Genomic DNA, 18179 nt, shown 5'->3' with positions numbered 1-18179 from the left:
TTCGCAAAGTAATGTCTCTGCTTTTTAATATGTTGTCTAGGTTGGTCATAACTTTCCTTCCAAGGAGTAAGCATCTTTTAATTTCATGGCTGCAATCACCATCTGCAGTGATTTTGGAGGCCAAAAAATTAGTCAGCCACTGTTTCCACTGTTTCCCCATCTATTTCCCATGAAGTGATGGGACCGGATGCCATGATCTTAGTTTTCTGAATGTTGAGCCTTAAGCCAACTTTTTGACTCTCCTCTTTCACTTTCATCAAGAGGCTTTTGAGTTCCTCTTCACTTTCTGCCATAAGGGTGGTGTCATCTGCATATCTGAGGTTATTGATATTTCTCCCAACAATCTTGATTCCAGCTTGTGCTTCCTCCAGCCCAGTGTTTCTTATGATGTACTCTGCATATAAGTTAAATAAGGAGGGTGACAATATACAGCCTTGATGTACTCCTTTTCCTATCTGTTGTTCCATGTCCAGTTCTAACTGTTGCTTCCTGACCTGCATACAGATTTCTCAAGAGGCAGGTCAGGTGGTCTGGTATTCCCATCTCTTGAAGAATTGTCCACAATTTATTGTGATTCACACAGTCAAAGGCTTTGGCATAGTCAATAAAGCAGAAATAGATGTTTTTCTGGAACTCTCTTGCTTTTTCCATGATCCAGCGGATGTTGGCAATTTGATCTCTGGTTCCTCTGCCTTTTCTGAAACCAGTTTGAACATCAGGAAGTTCATGGTTCACATATTGCTGAAGCCTGGGCTTGGAGAATTTTGAGCATTACTTTGCTAGCATGTGAGATGAGTGCAATTGTGTGGTAGTTTGAGCATTCTTTGGCATTGCCTGTCTTTGGTATTGGAATGAAAACTGACCTTTTCCAGTCTCGTGGCTACTGCTGAGTTTTCCAAATTTGTGGCATATTGAGTGCAGCACTTTCACAACATCATCTTTCAGGATTTGAAATAGCTCAACTGGAATTCCATCATCTCCACTAGCTTTGTTTGTAGTGATGCTTCTTAAGGCCCACTTGACTTCACATTCCAGGATGTCTGGCTCTAGGTGAATGATCACACCAAAATGATTATCTGGGTCGTGAAGATCTTTTTTGTGCAGTTCTGTGTATTCTCGCCACCTCTTCTTAATATCTTCTGCTTCTGTTAGGTCTATACCATTTCTGTCCTTTATTTAGCCCATCTTTGCATGAAATGTTCCCTTGGTATCTCTAATTTTCTTGAAGAGATCTCTAGTCTTTCCCATTCTGTTGTTTCCCTCTATTTCTTTGCATTGATCATTGAGGAAGGCTTTCTTATCTCTCCTTGCTATTCTTTGGAACTCTGCATTCAAATGGGTATATCTTTCCTTTTCTCCTTTGCTTTTCCCTTCCCTTCTTTTCACAGCTATTTGTAAGGCCTCCTCAGACAGCCATTTTTTTGCATTTCTTTTTCTTGGGGATGGTCTTGATCCCTGTCTCCTGTACAATGTCACGAACCTCTGTCCATAGTTCATCAGGCACTCTGTCTATCAGATCTAGTCCATTAAATCTATTTCTCATTTCCACTATATAATCATAAGGAATTTGATTTAGTTCATACGTGAATGGTCTAGTGGTTTTCCCCACTTTCTTCAATTTAAGTCTGAATTTGACAATAAGGAGTTCATGATCAGAGCCGCAGTCAGCTCCCAGTCTTGTTTTTGCTGATTGTATAGAGCTTCTCCATCTTTGGCTGCAAAGAATATAATCAATCTGATTTCGGTGTTGACCATCTGGTGATGTCCATGTGTAGAGTCTTCTCTTGTGCTGTTGGAAGAGGGTGTTTGCAATGACCAGTGTGTTCTCTTGGCAAAACTCTATTAGCCTTTGCCTTGCTTCATTCCGTATTCCAAGGCCAAATTTGCCTGTTATTCCAGGTGTTTCTTGACTTCCTACTTTTGCAGTCCCTATAATGAAAAGAACATCTTTTTGGGGTGTTAGTTTTAAAAGGTCTTGTAGGTCTTCATAGAAACGTTCAACTTCAGCTGCTTCAGTGTTACTGGCTGGGGCATAGGCTTGGATTACTGTGATATTGAATGGTTTGCCTTGGAAATGAACAGAGATCATTCTGTCGTTTTTGAGACTGCAGGGGTTAAATTCTATAAAACAGCTCGAGAAACTGCTTCAGGCTAGTGTTTACCTTTGAAACAGAACTAAGAGTCTTTACAACTGATTCATTATCTTGCTCTTGTTTCTTCTCTTCCCTCTTAACAGGGTCTGTCCTTTTGTTCCCTTAAGATCTTTATTACTGAGATCTGTTCAAGGGCAAGCCTTGTGGCCAGGCTTAAATCCCTGAATGGCTTAGGCCCAAAATACCTTCTCTTAGGTCAAGAAAGCCAAGTCTTTCTCTATGGTCCTGTTTCTCTGGGGACCCCCACTTTATCTGATTATAAACTGGACAGGGTCCCTCCCTTCTCATCTGTCTTTGGGATTCCAAGGATCTGTGTTTTCTCTTACATGAATGCTTATGTCTGCTTGCATCTATATTACAGAGGAGGTTCTTTTCCCAGGCAGTTATAGTTATGACTTCTGGCTCTGTGGACAATTCCTCATGGGAATTCTATGACCTCCTCCTTCAGCAGAGCTCAGTGTTTCCAGATTTTATTTGGCCTCATTGGGTCTTAGTTGCAGCATGAGGGATCTTTGATCTTCATCGCGGCATGTGGGATCTTAAGCTGCAGCATGAAGGATTTTTTTTAGTTGCGGCATGTGAAATCTAGGTCCCTGACCAGACATCGAACCTCAGCCTTCTGCATTGGGAGCGTGGAATCTTAGCCACTGCACCACCAGGAAAGTCCCCCATATATATTTTTATATTTCTTTTTTCCTCCCAGATACTAAAGTCTATGCTGCTTTGGGAAATCATGACTTTCACCCCAAAAACCAGTTACCTGCAGGGAGCAACAATATCTACAACCAGGTAGCAGAGCTGTGGCGGCCCTGGCTCAGAAACGAATCTGTCACTCTCTTCAAAGAAGGTACTAACATCATTTGCTACTGTAAGGAGCCCTTTAGGCCAAAGTCTGATCTAATTTCATTTTCACAACACCCCCATGAAATAGGAACTGATTTTATCCCCATTTTACAGATTAGGAGACTGAGGCTTGAATATACTAAGTCACTTGGCCAAGGTCACCTAGCTTAGAGGATCAGTGGGAATTCCTAATAATGTACTTTCACAGCCTTGAGAAATTTCACAGAGAAACTAATTGATGATTATTTTTCATGTCTTTCTTAGAATTATAGCCTTGTTAAAAATGCCAGGGCCAGACCCAGAAGGGATTATGACTGGGATCATAAAAGCATGGACCTTGGAATCCTCGGTCTCTGTCAGGCATGAATGCTGGCTATGCACTTGCTAACTGTTCCCGAGACTAGCCCAGAAGGGAATGGCCTGGGGTAAACACAAGGAGATCTGGACTATGTCAATGTGAAGTGAAGTTGCTCAGTCGTGTCTGACTCTTTGCGACCCCATGGACACCAGGCTCCTCTGCCGGTGGGATTTTCTAGGCAAGAGTACTGGAGTGGGTTGCCATTTCCTTCTCCAGGGATTCTTCTCGACCCAGGGATCGAACCAGGTCTCCCGCATTTTAGACAGACGCTTTACCATCTGAGCCACCAGGGAAGTCTGAGTCCATGATATTTAGGAGTATGTAACTGATATTGGAGAAGGAAATGGCACTCCGGTACTCTTGCCTGGAAAATCCCATGGACGGATGGAGGAGCCTGGTAGGCTACAGTCCATGGGGTCACAAAGAGTCGGACACCACTGAGTGACTTCACTTTCTTTCACTTTCAACTGATATGGCATGTGTCTTGAGAAAGATAAGATCTGAGAAAGTCTTGTAGTCTGTAGTCTGCAGTTAGGAATAAAAGCTGGACTCAGAATAGACGCTGCACCTCAGTCCAATAGAGGCTGCAGGTCCCCTGAGCCATTCCACCAGATTTTGTGTTCTGTCTTCATTCTCGTCGCTCCTGGACCATTAGGGCAACAGAGGAGGCAACCTCAGGAGCAGGATCCAGGGCTGATCCCAATGCCCATCTTAACCACGCAGCACTAATGAGAATCAGAAGTGAATATTCCTCGAGCATTTTCTGTGTGCCTGGCACTGCCCTCAGTCCACTGCTAGATTCCTCACAACAGCCCTTGCAGGGGCAGTGACCTTCAGTTCAAGCCAGGTTTCTGAACCTTGCCACTGTTGACATTTGGGGAGGGGTAATTCTTTGCGGGAGGGCTGTCCTGTACATTGTAGGGTGTTCAGCAGCATCGCTGGCCTTTATCCACTAGTTGCAAGTAACATCTCCCATTGTGAAAACCAAAAACATTTCCAGACATTGCCAAGTGTCCCCTTGGGGACAAAATCACCAGGTTGAGAATCACTGGTATGGGGGACACAGCATCCCAAGGAGACCTGACCTCCTCTCATTCCTTCCCTCAATAGCACAAAAACCCATTGATTTAATCCATTGCTCCTGGGGCAGTGAATCCAGAGGGATAAACACACCTCCATGTTATTCCCATTCTATGGAGGAGGAAACTGAGGCATCGAGACCTTAAGGAACTTTCCCCAAGTGGCACAGGTAGTAAGGGATAGAACCAGGACTTGAACCCAGGCAGCCTGGCTCCAGAGCCTTTGGTCCTACCCACGATGCTCATCCTCTGGGAAAAAAGGGAAGGGGGGATGCCAAGGAAGGAGAAGGTGGGCAAGTGAAGTAACAGGGGACAGAGCGTGTCTGCCTGGAGGCAAGAGACCCCTTCAGATCCCCCATGGCTGTGATGTCCTAGGTGCCTTCTATTCTGAGAAACTGCCGGGGCTGAGCAGGGCTGGGAGAATCGTGGTCCTCAACACCAACCTGTACTACACCAGCAATGAGCAGACGGCCGGCATGGCGGACCCCAGCCAGCAGTTCCAGTGGCTGGACGACGTGCTGACCAATGCATCCCAGGCTGGGGAAATGGTAAGGGCTCCCTGCTCCTCTCCTCCCTCCCTGGGGTCTCTTCCTGAACAAGTCCCCCACTTTGGCACAGACACACACCCACTCACTAAGATGCTCATGACACAGAGCGTCCTTCATCAGCTTGACACCTAAGAGGGCTTTTTCCATCCTCACAACAGCCTCTGAGGCTGGGACCCATTGTACTGTGAAGTTCCCGGTGGGGCAATGACGGTCTCAAGTCACACAATGAGTGGTGGGGCTGAGATCCCCTGGAGTAGGAAATGGCTCCTCACTCTAGTATTCCTGCCTGGAGAATTCAGAGGAGCCTGGCAGGCTACAGTCCATGGGGTCGCAGAGTTGGACACACCTGAGAGACTATCATTCACTCACTGGGACTAGAAGCCCAGTCTCCAGAAGCCAAGTCCAGCACAGCTGCAGCCACAGTGTGGGCCAGACCTCAGAGATACGCTTGCCCTTGGGGTGTGCCCATCTAGTCTGCTGTGAGGTGTGCCCATCTAGCCCGCTGTGAGGTGTGCCCATCTAGTCCTCTGTGAGGTGTGTCTCTCTCGTCTGCTGGGCTGGCAGCCCCTGACAACTGGCCTTGTGTCTCATTTGCCTGAGTCCCTGCTCTGGCCAGTGTATCCCAGCAGGATCTCATTGCTGGTGCTTTTGAGTCCTCACTATACATTAGATAAGTTGCTAAGTGCTTTATATGGATATATGAACTCTCAAAACTGCACCAGTTAGGTAGCCCTCCTGATGAGAAAACTGAAGCTCAGAGAGGTGACGCGCATCTGGTATTCAGCGGTGGTTTCTCTCCAAAGCTCACGCTCTTCACTGCCCTCCTCACCAGCCATCACTGCCCCACCCCGCCATTCCACCTCTCGCGGTGGGGCCAAGGGCCCAGGCACTGTCATTACAGCTGAGTGACTCAACGGACGTAAGATGTGGACACACATTACTACTGCACAGCAGAGGTTATAAACCATGTAAGGAGGCTTTGGTTACAGTGCGTGAGCTCTCCAACAGAAGATTCATCTGAAGGATCAGAAAGATTTCATGAGAAGGGTTTTGAAGCATGGGCAGGATTTACAGAGGGCTTCCCAGATGGCTCCTGGAGAAGGAAATGGCAACCCACTCCAGTATTCTGCCCTGGAGAATTCCATGGACCGTATAGTCCATGGGATTGCAAAGAATCAGACATGACTGAGCAACTTTCACTTTCGCTTTCCCAGATGGCTCAATGGTAAAGAATCCACCTGCCAATGCAGGAGACATGGGTTCGATCCCTGGGTCGGGAAGGTCCCCTAAAGGAGGAAATAGCAACCCACTCCAGTATTCTTGCCTGGGCAATCCCACGGACAAAGGAGTCTGGTGGACTACACAGTCTATGGGGTCACAAAGAGCTGGACACGACTGAGCGACTAAACAGTAAAGTCAGAATTTACAGAAGTGGACAGAAGAAGGGTGGTCTGGGTGGCAGGCATAGTATGGGCAAATGCAGCACCTTCATTGCTGAGTACAGAGAGATGCCAGAATCACCTGGGAGAGGGAAGGGGGAGGAGGTACCTTGGAGCCTGTTGCTTGCTTTTGGGGAGATGGGTAGTCTGTGAGAGGTGGAGAGGAGTTGGGGAAAGCAGCTCTGAACCCCCGCTGGATACCCCTTCTTCATAGGTGTACATCATTGGCCACGTGCCCCCGGGCTTCTTTGAGAAAACACGGAACAAAGCGTGGTTCCGAGAGGGCTTCAACGAGGAGTACCTGAAGGTGGTCCAGAGGCATCATCGAGTCATCGCAGGGCAGTTCTTCGGGCACCACCACACCGACAGCTTTCGGATGTTCTATGATGGCGCAGGTACCCCCCCTGGAAGGCAATGGCCAGCCCACTTCCCTCCCTCTGTCATCAAACTCTCAGCCCCACTGTCTCTCTCCTGGAAGGTGCCCCCATCAGTGTCATGTTCCTTACACCTGGGGTCACCCCGTGGAAAACCACGTTACCTGGAGTGGTCAACGGAGCCAACAATCCAGGCATCCGGGTGTTTGAATACGACCGAGCTACGCTGAGCCTGCAGGTCAGGAGCCTTGGGTCTGCTGGGGCCAGAGAAGGTGGGGGAGGGACCTAAATGGATCACCACCTTCCCCAGCTAATTCACCTGAGCCTCAGGAAGGGCAAGTTACTTCCACCCTTTGAGAGCTCAGCATTAGAACCCTGGAGCTACCTCCAAAACCTGCTACCAGGTCAGATCATTCTCCCCCACATCTCCCTTTGCCCCAGTCATTGTCAGGGCCTCCTATTTGGTCTCCCTGCCTCCTGCCCAGCCCCGCTGGAGCTCATCTGGTACAGCAGAGCAGAAGGGATTAATGCTTCTTAAGCACTCTTGTCTCTCTCCTGCTCAAAAACCTTCAGTGGCTCCCCAGTGCCCCCCAGACAAGTTGGATCTCTTTGGCCTGGCGGTCACAGTCTCTTACAGTGTGACCGCAGGCCCGCTGCCCATGTCTTCTCTACACCGACTGGGTTGCAGCCAAGCAGGCCCCTACTCATCGAGCAATCCCCCACCTCCTGGGATGTGCTGGTGACTACAGAAGTGACAAAGGAGTACGATTCCTTAATGTAGGCAACAAAATGTGTTAAGCACCTGCCACGTGCCAGGCCCCGGGCTAAGCTCAGGAGACACAGATGTGAACAAAAGTCACCGCTCTCCCAGAGCTGACATCCTTACCGGAGTGAGACAGGCAATAAACAAACACAGTAAAGTTAAGTGCGGCGTGAAATCAGTGCTAAGGAGAAAAGATAAGAGGGTGAGGAGGCAGTGGGTGACAGTTACGGAGCACGTGCATATGTGTGTGGTGTCAGATAGATGGGGTGAGGAAGTGTCACTGATAGGGTGACATCTGAACTCCGAGTCAAGTCAGGCAGTGAGCCATGTGAATGTCTGCGGAATGAGGAGGAAGGCACGAACTGGGTGTGTTGGGTGGGAAGGGGCAAGAAGGCCTGCAGGGTCACAGTGGAGATCGTCACATAGGCTGTAAGACTGGAATTTTTTTAAAAAAATCACTATTCTGCTGGGTGAAGAACAGGCTGTAGGGGGCAAGAGTGGAAACGGGGGGATCAGTGAGGAGGCGACTACAACCGCTGAGAGGTGACGGTGGTATGAGCCAGGGTGGCTGCAGCAGCTCATGAGGAGAGCTAGATCCTGGATAGATTTATTTTTCAAGGCATTAATTTTATTATTTGGCTATGTCAGGTCCTAGTTGTGGCATGCAGGATCTCTAGTTGGGGCATGGAAGAAACTTTAAGCTGCAGCATGTAGGATCTAGTTCCTTGACCAGTGATTGAACCCTGCTACTGCTGCTGCTGTCGCTTCAGTCGTGTCCGACTCTGTGAGACCCCATAGACGGTAGCCCACCAGGCTCCCCTGTCCCTGGGATTCTCCAGGCAAGAACACTGGAGTGGGTTGCCATTTCCTACTCCAACGCATGCAAGTGAAAAGTGAAAGTGAAATCGCTCAGTCGTGTCTGACTTTAGCGACCCCATGGACTGCAGCCCACCAGGCTCCTCCGTCCATGGGATTTTCCAGGCAAGAGTACTGGAGTGGGGTGTCATTGCCTTCTCCGAGGGATTGAACCCAGGGACCCTTAATTGGGAGCACGGAGTGTTAGCCACTGGACCACCAAGGAAGTCCTGGGTGTATTTTGAAGGCAGAGTGGACAGGATTTGCTGGTGGACTGGATGAGGGGTGGAAGAGAAAGTGAGGAGGCAACAAGGGCTCCAAGGCTTTGAACGGAGCACCTAAAAGAAAGAGGTTGCCATTTACTGAAACAGGGTCACTGCGGGAGGAGCAGATTTTGGAGGGAAGATCAGAAGCCTGGCTTTCCTGTTAACTTTGGGATGTCTATATGGCATCCAAGTGAAAATGCCAAGGGAGGAGGCAGCTGAATGTTCAAGTTGGAGTTCCAGAAAGAGGTGGGTGCAGAGACTTAACCTCGGTGTTGAGAAAGGCTATTTAAAACCAGGGACTGCCTGAGATACTAGGTCCTTGACTCTAGAGTAGAAGCAGGCTGAGGATTTTTAAGAGTATGATCTGTTGTTCACATGGGCACTTGGCCTGCAGGTGGGTGTGAAATGAAATAATGTAGATGCCTATAAGAAAGTTGCCATCCATACATGGCAGCCCCTCTCACCTCACCTCTCCTGACCTGAAGCAGATCCTCAAACTTAGGTGGAAAGTATTGGACAGATAAGCCTTCCACATTCTAGTCCAGAAAATGCACCTGAGTTCTAGATGTCTTGCGTGGATCCCAAGCCCCCATCAAAACACAATTCTATAACCTCTCTCAGCCAGGCATTCCATTCCTCTACTTTTAGATTGCATTTTATCCGTTCTTTCTGCAAATACTTACTGAGACTCTTCTGTGCACCCGGGAACTTGCTTGAACAGAAAATACACAGGCCATGGGGTAAACAACCTGGGTTCCAATCCTGCTCAGGCACCTGTGAGACTGGCCAAATGAATTAACCTCTTTAGGACTCAGTTTCCTCATCTGTGAAATGGGAATGATAATGCAGTTACCTCAGGAGTTTGGACCAGCTGATGTCTGCCAAGCATACTAAGAGTGGTCCTGATTACAGCTGTTAGAATCCGGGATCAAATGCAAGGTGGAGGGTTGGGGGCGGAAGTGGACAGCTGCTCACGACCCGCCCGCCTCGCGCCCCCCTGCAGGACATGGTGACCTACTTCTTGAACCTGAGCCAGGTGAACGCGCTGGGGGCGCCACGCTGGGAGCTCGAGTACCGGGTGACCGAGGCCTACGGGGTGCCGGACGCAGGCGCCCGCTCCATGCACGCGGCGCTGGGCCGCATCGCCAGCGACCAGGGCGCGCTACAGCGCTACTACGTCTACAACTCGGTCAGTTACGACACGCGGGCCTGCGACGAGGCGTGCCGCGCCGAACACGTGTGCGCGCTGCGCGAGGTGGCCTTCGACGGGTACGCCGCCTGCCTGCGCGCCCCCGGCGTCGCGCCCGCGCCCTGCCTCGCGCTCCTGCCCGCCGCGCTACTGGGCCTGCGCGCGCTGCTTGTGTCCTGACCTTGGGGGACCAACGGCCTACACGCTTGGTAAAATGGAGGCAGCATCGCCCCTGAGAGTTGGACTCTTCCACCCTTTCCCCTCCCCGCGACAGCAGAATGAACTGGGACTGGGCAGATGATCAGGAAATGAAGCCCCGAAGGTCCCACCAGGAGCACATTTCTTTCACGTTTCATGTTTTATCCAAAACACTCTGCTCGTCATGCATGTTATTAATTTATAAATCATGTTTATAAAAGTAACTCCCTTGCCCCGTTATTGAACGTCCCCTTCTCCTCCTATTCGGATAATCCGAGTAAAATGAGATGCCAGGACGATGCTCCTGGTGGACCCAGTGCCCTCGGTCTCCCCTGGCACATGGCCTGGCCTCGAGGTATCCAGTCAGGGATCGGATCGGGCTTTGGGGTTTGGTTTTGCAGCAGTGCGGACGTGAGACAAGGCAGTTCTAACCCGGGCGCTCATCTGCGGGCCATATTCTCCGCCTTGGGCCTCCAGGGTAAAACAAGCCTGCTACACTGCACCTCGGACGGTGCGTCTTCGGGTTCTAGCGGCCCTCTGGGCTCAGCGGGGCTTGGAGGGGGCGGGGGCGGGGAACCCCTAGGCAGGCTGCCGGGCCAGAGAGCACTGAGACCGCGGGTGCCCCAACAGCGGGGTCTGCGGGCCTCGCTCCTCCCCGGACGGGGCGGGACAGGGAAGTCCCGCCCCGCAGTCCGGTCCTGGGCGGCTCCGAGGGCTGTGCACGCCTCCTTCCTGCCACTGCGCCTCTGGGCCGGTTGCGACCCTGGGCCGGGAGGGCGGGCCTGAGCCCAGACGAATAGAGGAGGGAGAGGCTCGCGGGTCATGCCCTGGTCGCCCCGCGCCGTGCTCTTAAGGGACCTGGTCCTTGGAATACTGGGCACCCTCGCCTTCCTGATCGACCTGGGCGCCGATTTGTGGGCCGCGAGCCAGTATGTGCTCAGCGGTCGCTACCTGTGGGCCGCGCTGGTGCTGGCGCTGTTGGGCCTCGCCTCGGTCGCGCTGCAGCTCTTCAGCTGGATCTGGCTGCGCTCCGACGTCTCCAGCCCGCTGGCACCGAAGCCCCCTGGCCGGCACCTGGCGCTGTTGCATCTCCTCCAGCTGGGTTACCTGTACAGGTGAGCGCCCCGCCCCTGGGGGGGGCGAGAGTGGGGAACGGAGGTCACGTCACGTCCTGCTGCTGGGCTGACTCTGGGACACGGGGGCGCGGAGAGGAGAGGACTGCGACCCAGGAGTGGAAGCTAAGCACCTCCTAGTTTAGAGGGCGCCCCTCCCACCAGTTGAACTCCTGACCTCTGATGGAGGAAAATTCCGGCTGACGGCCCTCAGAGCTCATCACTCGAGTTCCTGGCACAAGTGAAGAAACGGGGACCCAGAGAGGAAACTGAGGCACACGACTTGGAGTCAGGTCCTTTGGGATCCACTCCTGGCTTTACCACCTGTGGCCTCCTTCCAGGCTTTTTCAGAGCCTCAGTTCCCTCCTCTGTTAAAAGGAGGTTGTCATCCAGAGGTGGGTGTGGCCGACAAACCCGTTGTGAAGGGCGCAGCGCCTGGCCGGGGCGGACTCTGCTCTAATGGCAACGGGACCCAGCAGTTCTTTTTAGCTGTTGTCGGAACCTCGGGCAAGTCACTTGACCCCGCTCCAGATCTCAGTTTACTCAGTGTTCCAGAGGCTCCCAGTGTAAGGATTGAATGGAATGAGACCTGTGAATTGCCCCCGTGCAGGGTGAGCAGCAGCTTTTTCAGCTCGCTTCATGATCAGCTAGCTGGGTCACCTAGCAGTTTGAGCAGCCCTGACCTCCAGAGAAGCACTTGGTCTCGCCTTATCTTCCCCAGCTGCCTTCTCCATGAGCACTTGCTCCCCACCCCACCCCCTCACCCCAGGACCAAGCAAGAGGGCAGAGATGGGGTCTGACTCATGTATGTTCCTGGAGCCAAGCAGGGCTGGGCGCAGGGGTTGCGGGTGTGGGGGGTGCCTACAAAATCTGTGTGTGGGCTGTGCTGCTTTTCAGAAGTGGCAGGACCATCAGGAGATGGGGAAAGTGAAACGAAGGGGTCAGAGTCATGCGACAAAGTCAGGATGTCCAGATCTTGCCTTGAGTCTCCAGGAGTGGGCGAGAGGAGCTTTGAACGTTGCAGTTTTGCCTGAGGGACTGGCCAGGCGTCGGATGAACACGAAGGGGCACAGATGTTACAGTCCTGGCAGCCTGCAATGAGCCCTGAATCGATAACTGCATCATGTATCTTCTATTTTTGCTGAGCATGAGTCGGACAGACTATTGAGCTTTGCTTGAGAAAACAGGGTCTCTGTTCCAGCCTGTGACTAGGCCGAGGCCTCTGCTGGGGCACTGGGGAGCAACCCCCAACTTGGGTGTGCCTGTCTGTTCTCTTAGCATGTTGTCAAGACCATCCAGGGGAAGTGAGGGTAAATGTCTAATGAATGAATTCAAAATGAGTGAGTGGGTTCACCTTCCAAGAGCCAAGTGAGATCATTTCTGGGCAGGCGAGATCCTGGTGCATCCTCCACCTCCCTCAGGCCAACGGGTCACTCAGGTCTGTCTGTCCAACCTCTGGACCCTCTCTCTCGTTTAAAAAATTTTTGTTTATTTCTGGCTGTGCTGGGCCTTCCTTGCTGTGTGGGTTTTCTCTGGTTGCAGCCAGCAGGGACTGCTCTTTGTTGCGGTGCAGTCTTCTCATTGCGGTGGCTTCTCTTGTTGTGGAGCACGGGCTCTAGGCAGACAGGCTTCAGTAGTTGCAGGGCGTGGGCTTAGTTGCCCCAAGGCATGTGGCATCTTCCCTGGGACCAGGGATCGAACCTGTATCCCCTGCATTGGCAGGCGGATTCTTAGCCACTGGACCACCAGGGAAGACCTCTCTGGACCCTCTTAACTCCGCCCCGTCTCTGCTCCCATCACTATGGGCAGGCCTCTCCAATGGATCCCTGTGTGCTCTTTCTATAGCACAGTAGGACTTGTCTCATTTGTGCTCAGAAGCGCTCCATGGCTCCCCTTTCCCACAGGATCCTAAGAAATTCTTCAGTTCAGTTCAATTCAGTCACTCAGTCATGTCTGACTCTTTGCGACCCCATGAATCGCAGCACGCCAGGCCTCCCTGTCCATCACCAACTCCCGGAGTTCACTCAGACTCATATCCATCGAGTCAGTGATGCCATCCAGCCATCTCATCCTCTGTAGTCCCCTTCTCCTCCTGCCCCCAATCCCTCCCAGCATTAGGGCCTTTTCCAATGAGAAATTCTTAGGCTTGCTGAAATTTGAGAATGATCACTTTAGGCACTTTCATGGTACATCTTTCAAGTTCAGACAGCTTGGAGTCCAAATCCTGTTTCCACTGCTCATTCGCTCTTTGGTCCTGTTTCCCCATCTCTAAAACAGGGATGTTGTAAAGGAGGAAATGGGACAAGGTTAGTGATGAGCTTGGAATGGTGGCTACTGCAGGAGCAGGAGCAGTAATCTATGCCCATTTCACAGATGAAGAAACAAGTTCAATGAGGTTAAGTCGCTTGCCCAAGGTCCCATTGCGTGTACGTGACAAGCCAGGATCGGAGCCTGTCTGCATCTGTTCAGTGGGGAGGGAAGGAAGAATGCCACTGGATGCTAACTGGGGCCCTTGGGGCATCGCATGTGCTGCCTAGGTGTGTGCAGGGGCTGCAGCAGGGGCTGCTGGTGTGGCGGCAGGAGGCCCCCTCTGAGTTCGACCTGGCCTACGCCGACTTCCTCTCCCTGGACATCAGCATGCTGCGACTCTTCGAGACCTTCCTGGAGACGACGCCGCAGCTCACCCTGGTGCTGGCCATCATACTGCAGAGCGGCAGCGCTGAGTACTACCAGTGTGAGTGTTGGGCCCAAGGCCAGCCACCCTTGCCCACCACTCCCCCCACCCCCCCGCACCTTCACGCCTTGGGAAAGTTGCCCACAAACGTCAGAAAGGTTTTCTGTTTTTCATAAAGGCTGTTTAGGAAATAGGGGAATCATCCTTTAGCGAGGCAGGTCTGGGTTCCAATCCAAAGTCACGCTCCAGCCTTGAGTTTGGACAAAGAGGACTCTATCTCTCTGAGCTATTGTTCTCATCTGTAAAATGGACATAGTCAATGATCCTTCCTTATAAGGTGAATGAAAAGTTTTTAAGTGAAGTGATGCATAGAAGGCCTAGTGCCTGATAGGTCTACAGTATAATTTTTACTAGTTTGAACATAACAGATAATGTATGCTGGGTGTCTAATGTCTACTAAGGAATCAGTTAATCAACAGAGAAATTATTGAGCACCTTTGTACACTTAAGTCTCTATGGAGCACCTCTGTGCCTGTCCGTGTTAGGGACACCACAGTGAATAAGCAGACAGACATGGCCCCTGGCCTGCCAGGACCACAGACTGTAAAGCATGCAGTTACAGTAAAGCCACTGGAGTGATCTGAGAAGGAAGAAAGCAGGTGGCTTCATAAACCACGGGAGAGGTTTGTGCAATGAGCAGCTTTGAGAGGGTTTTTAGGGAAGTGAGTTGCCCAAGGTCACATGCCAGCTGGCCGTCAAGTTAGGACTCCAGCTCACATCTGATTCAGGATCTCCACTTTCCCGTCTCCATCCTCGCACACCTGCTGTCGTACATGGCACAGCCTCCCGAGGAGCCAGTCCCAGCTCTGCCACACTCGCTGTGGGACTTGGAGAGCCTTTCCCTCTCTGGGCTCAGTTTCCACGGTTGTACAAGTTGGCGAGTTGGACTCCATCTTCAAGGGTCCTTTCCATTTGCTCATCTGGTTCTGTAATATTAATTGGGGAAAAACAAAACAGCAGCAGCAGCTGCCACGATTGAGCCCCTGCTGTTGGTCCGCACGGGTGCAAAGTGCTACGTCGTCGTTACATTCATAGCGCCCTCTATCTCCATTTTACACGTGAGGAAAGAGGCGCTGAGGTGCCGGGATTCTCCCTGGGTGCACAGCACTCATGGGCGCATACCGTCAGTCCTCTCTGTGGATTCTGCTCCTGCAGATTCAGAGGGCCAACCCCATTACCCCATTTTATATTAGGGACTTGAGCGCCTGTGGACTTGGGGAACCAATCCCCTGTGGATTCTGAGGGATGGCTGTGTTTTTGTCTGTTTGAGGCCAGTGGGTATCCAGGACCAGGGCTACGTGGAGACCATCTGCCCTGTGTGTATGGACCAGTGGGGATGGGAAACTGAGGGAAGAAGTGGACTTTCCCAACTTTTGTTTAGCAAACATTTCTTCAGCTGCTGCTATATGCCAGCTACTAGGCTGCTGAGGGATCCCCGGGGGGCAAAATCTGTTTTCTACCCTGAAGGAGCTCAGAGATAAGGAAATAAGACTCCAGACAGAGGTGGGGTGTTATAGGACCTGCATGGTGGGTGGGGTGGTGTCAGGATGGGTGGCTCTAGGGGATAGTCAAGCCAGAACTTGCAGGGTAAGGAGGAGTAGGCCAGAGGAAACAGGGAGTGGATCTCCCTAATAAGCAAGGGCGCAGCTTGTCAGGTCAGAGAATGCAGCACGTGGGGCAGCTGGAGGAACATCAGGCCGGCAGAGACCCTGAGGGTGGGGTAGTTAGAGAGGCCACAGAGCTGATTCCAGGCTGGGAGTGGGTTCCCGACCCACAGCAGGTTCCCAGAGAACATCTGTTGACCGAATGAGGTAGGAAGGGGGGCAGGGAGGAAGCTGTCTAGAGATGCTTCCAGCCCTCCTTGGAGGGCCTGGTGCTTCTAGTCTAGGATGGGCAACCAGGAGGTGGGAGGCGGATGTCTTGGAAAATCAAAACCGGAAGCCCGGTCCGAGGGTGGAAGGGAGGCGGGTAGGGGCTGTTCCAGCCGCGTAGCAGGGACATCCCTTCTGGCCCCCAGGAGGTGGCTTCAGCTAGAGACTTTGTCGTCACCCTGTGGGATTTCCTGCTTCCCTTTCTGAGGTTAAGAAAAGGGGAACTGGACTACTGGGGTTCCGATTCAAGAAAGGCATGGACTCTTCAAGGAAAGGAAGGATTTCAGAATGTGCTCGGGATGGGGCCAAGGCCCAGGGGGTACCCGATGCTGGGTGACGGGTGCTGATGAGAGTGTTAAGTCACACAGTCTCACCCTTGAAAAATGTAACAGGGGTAGCACTTGAAAGGGTTGTGCTGAAGGACAGACTCCATGTGGATGGGAGCTCTGGTAGGGTTGTGTGCACTTACTGTGCTCCAGCTGTACTTTTCAACAAACTGGGAGCTCTAATACCCACCGCAGCATGGCTACAAGGCTTCCAAAGTGCCCACCACCTCAGGGGAGCGCCTGCAGGCTGCCCGCAGGGCTCACCTGTCTACTCTTCTTCACAGGGGTCAGCATCTGTACGTCCTTTGTGGGTATCTCGTGGGCGCTGCTCGACTACCACCGGGCCCTGCGCACCTGCCTCCCCGCCAAGCTTCTCCTGGGACCGGGTGCCTCCGTGATCTACTTCCTGTGGAACCTGCTGCTGCTCTGGCCCCGGGTGCTGGTTGTGGCCCTCTTCTCAGCCCTCTTCCCCCACTACGTGGCCCTGCACTTCTTGGGCCTGTGGCTGGTGTTCCTCTTCTGGGTCTGGCTGCAGGGCACGGACTTTATGCCAGGTCCCCACTCTGAGTGGCTGTACCGGGCGACCGTGGCCACCATCCTGTATTTCTCCTGGTTCAACGTGGCTGAGGGCCACACCCGAGGCCGCGCCACCATCCACCTGGTGTTCCTGCTGAACGACAGCCTTCTCCTGGTGGTGGCCTGGGTGACTCAGAGCGCCTGGCTGCCCAGCGGGCGCCTGCTGCAGAGCCTGCTGCCTGCGGCCGGCGCCTGCTTCCTTCTGGGGCTGGCTCTGCGGCTGGCCTACTACTGCTGGCTGCACCCTAGCCGCCGCTGGGAGCCCGACCAGGTGGACGGGACCTGGGGTCTCCACTCCCTTGAGGAGCTTCGGCTCCTGCAGAACAGACGCATGGCCCACCTGGCTAAGAACTTTTTCCCCAAGGCGAGGGATGAAGCTGTTTTGCCATGGAAGGGAGAGGTGAATGGTATTCTTAAGGCAGGGTCAGACCCAGCCGGGGAGACTTGAGGCCAGATGGAATCGGTTGGTAGAATGAAGATAAGCTACTAATGCTGCTATGGGCCTTGATTCACTCAATGAGCCCTTGATGCCTGATTTGTGCCAGGTACTGGAAACCAGAGTTAAGACAGAGGTCTGCCATCAAGGAGGAGAACTAGATGAGAAGGGCTGGGCCCTGCTGGGTCGAGGGCCCCAGTTATGTATGAAACACTTTGGGAGGAAAGAAGAGACCCTCCACTGCATTCTTCCCCCACCCACATACGCCAAAGCATCCCAGTGTTGGCATTTCTACCTCCTTGGCTACCTTTCAGAGGTGGAGGTGCTGTTTCATCCTTGGTTGCCCTGCGCAGGGCTGCAAGGCCCCAGAACCTCCAGGATGTATTCTTTGGAATTGTTCCCCTCCAGTCATTCAATTCATTCAGCAGATGTTTACCAACGGCCTTTTACGTGCCAGGAGCATCACTCTGTTCTTCGCAGATCAGCTGCCATTCGTTTCAGCCCCTACCCTCTCCAGCTATCCCAGAGCAGGATTTCATGCTAGAAGCCAGGGATGCCCAGCTGCCTGGAGCGCAGCTGGCCTAGCCTCTGCCCCCGCTCTCAAGGGGCAACCTTTCAGCCAAGTGCCTTGTGATCCTGTGGTCTGGGCCATGGCTCAGCCTGTCGAGTATTTTTTTATACTTCAGGCAGTGTTATTTTCTACCTCAGAGTCTGTGCGGGAGGAAGAGGTGTGTGTTTCTATGTCTCTATGAGAGACACATGTATGTTGTTTTTGTTGAACAGTGTTATTAGATTATTATTAAAACCTCATGGTATCTTCCAGCCTAATTGTGTCATTGAATCTACTGCCAAGTTCAAAGCTGCCTGGAAAAAAGGGGTCAGGGACACATAATCCACCGCTCAAAGATGGTAAAGCCCCTGGGGCCAGAGAAGAGGGCTGGCTGAGCTAAGACTTCTCCACCTTGTCTTCTGAGCATCAGGAGCTGGTGAGCCAGTGTAGGGATGACCATTCAGGTGAGCATCAGAACGCAGATCTGTGTGCTCTTAACCAGCTCTGCT

The 18179-nt window shown here is 52.3% G+C and overlaps 2 protein-coding genes across 2 annotated transcripts in view; both read left to right on the top strand.

Annotated features, from left to right (window-relative positions):
* The window catches only part of SMPDL3B (sphingomyelin phosphodiesterase acid like 3B), a 33099-nt gene extending 22428 nt beyond the window's left edge, over positions 1 to 10671 (top strand). Inside the window, exons 4-8 of the mRNA XM_055573978.1 lie at positions 2857 to 3000; positions 4809 to 4981; positions 6635 to 6815; positions 6899 to 7032; positions 9682 to 10671. Of these exons, the coding sequence (XP_055429953.1) occupies positions 2857 to 3000; positions 4809 to 4981; positions 6635 to 6815; positions 6899 to 7032; positions 9682 to 10047 (998 nt within the window). The 3' untranslated portion in view covers positions 10048 to 10671. The remainder of the gene's footprint in view (positions 1 to 2856; positions 3001 to 4808; positions 4982 to 6634; positions 6816 to 6898; positions 7033 to 9681) is intronic.
* A 132-nt stretch (positions 10672 to 10803) lies between these two features.
* XKR8 (XK related 8) lies at positions 10804 to 17948 on the top strand. Its single transcript, XM_055573979.1, has 3 exons — positions 10804 to 11180; positions 13715 to 13911; positions 16393 to 17948. Exons 1-3 carry the CDS (start codon positions 10888 to 10890, stop codon positions 17130 to 17132), a joined length of 1230 nt encoding a protein of 409 aa, XP_055429954.1. The 5' UTR covers positions 10804 to 10887; the 3' UTR covers positions 17133 to 17948.
* Positions 17949 to 18179: the final 231 nt, after the last annotated feature.

The sequence above is a fragment of the Bubalus kerabau genome, chromosome 3 (genome assembly GCF_029407905.1).
Source record: "Bubalus kerabau isolate K-KA32 ecotype Philippines breed swamp buffalo chromosome 3, PCC_UOA_SB_1v2, whole genome shotgun sequence".
In the NCBI taxonomy this organism is placed as follows: Eukaryota; Metazoa; Chordata; class Mammalia; order Artiodactyla; family Bovidae; genus Bubalus; species Bubalus kerabau.
Note: the sequence above shows the minus strand (reverse complement) of the source record. Positions and strands in the feature narration are given on the sequence as shown.

What these genes read in the sequence shown, in the direction of transcription:
- XKR8 (XM_055573979.1), top strand. Translation starts at nt 10,888, where the DNA reads ATGCCCTGGTCGCCCCGCGCCGTGCTCTTAAGGGACCTGGTCCTTGGA. An exon ending in CAGCTGGGTTACCTGTACAG is followed by an intron (nt 11,181 to 13,714) that starts GTGAGCGCCCCG and finishes TGTGCTGCCTAG; the next exon opens with GTGTGTGCAGGGGCTGCAGC. An exon ending in CAGCGCTGAGTACTACCAGT is followed by an intron (nt 13,912 to 16,392) that starts GTGAGTGTTGGG and finishes TCTTCTTCACAG; the next exon opens with GGGTCAGCATCTGTACGTCC.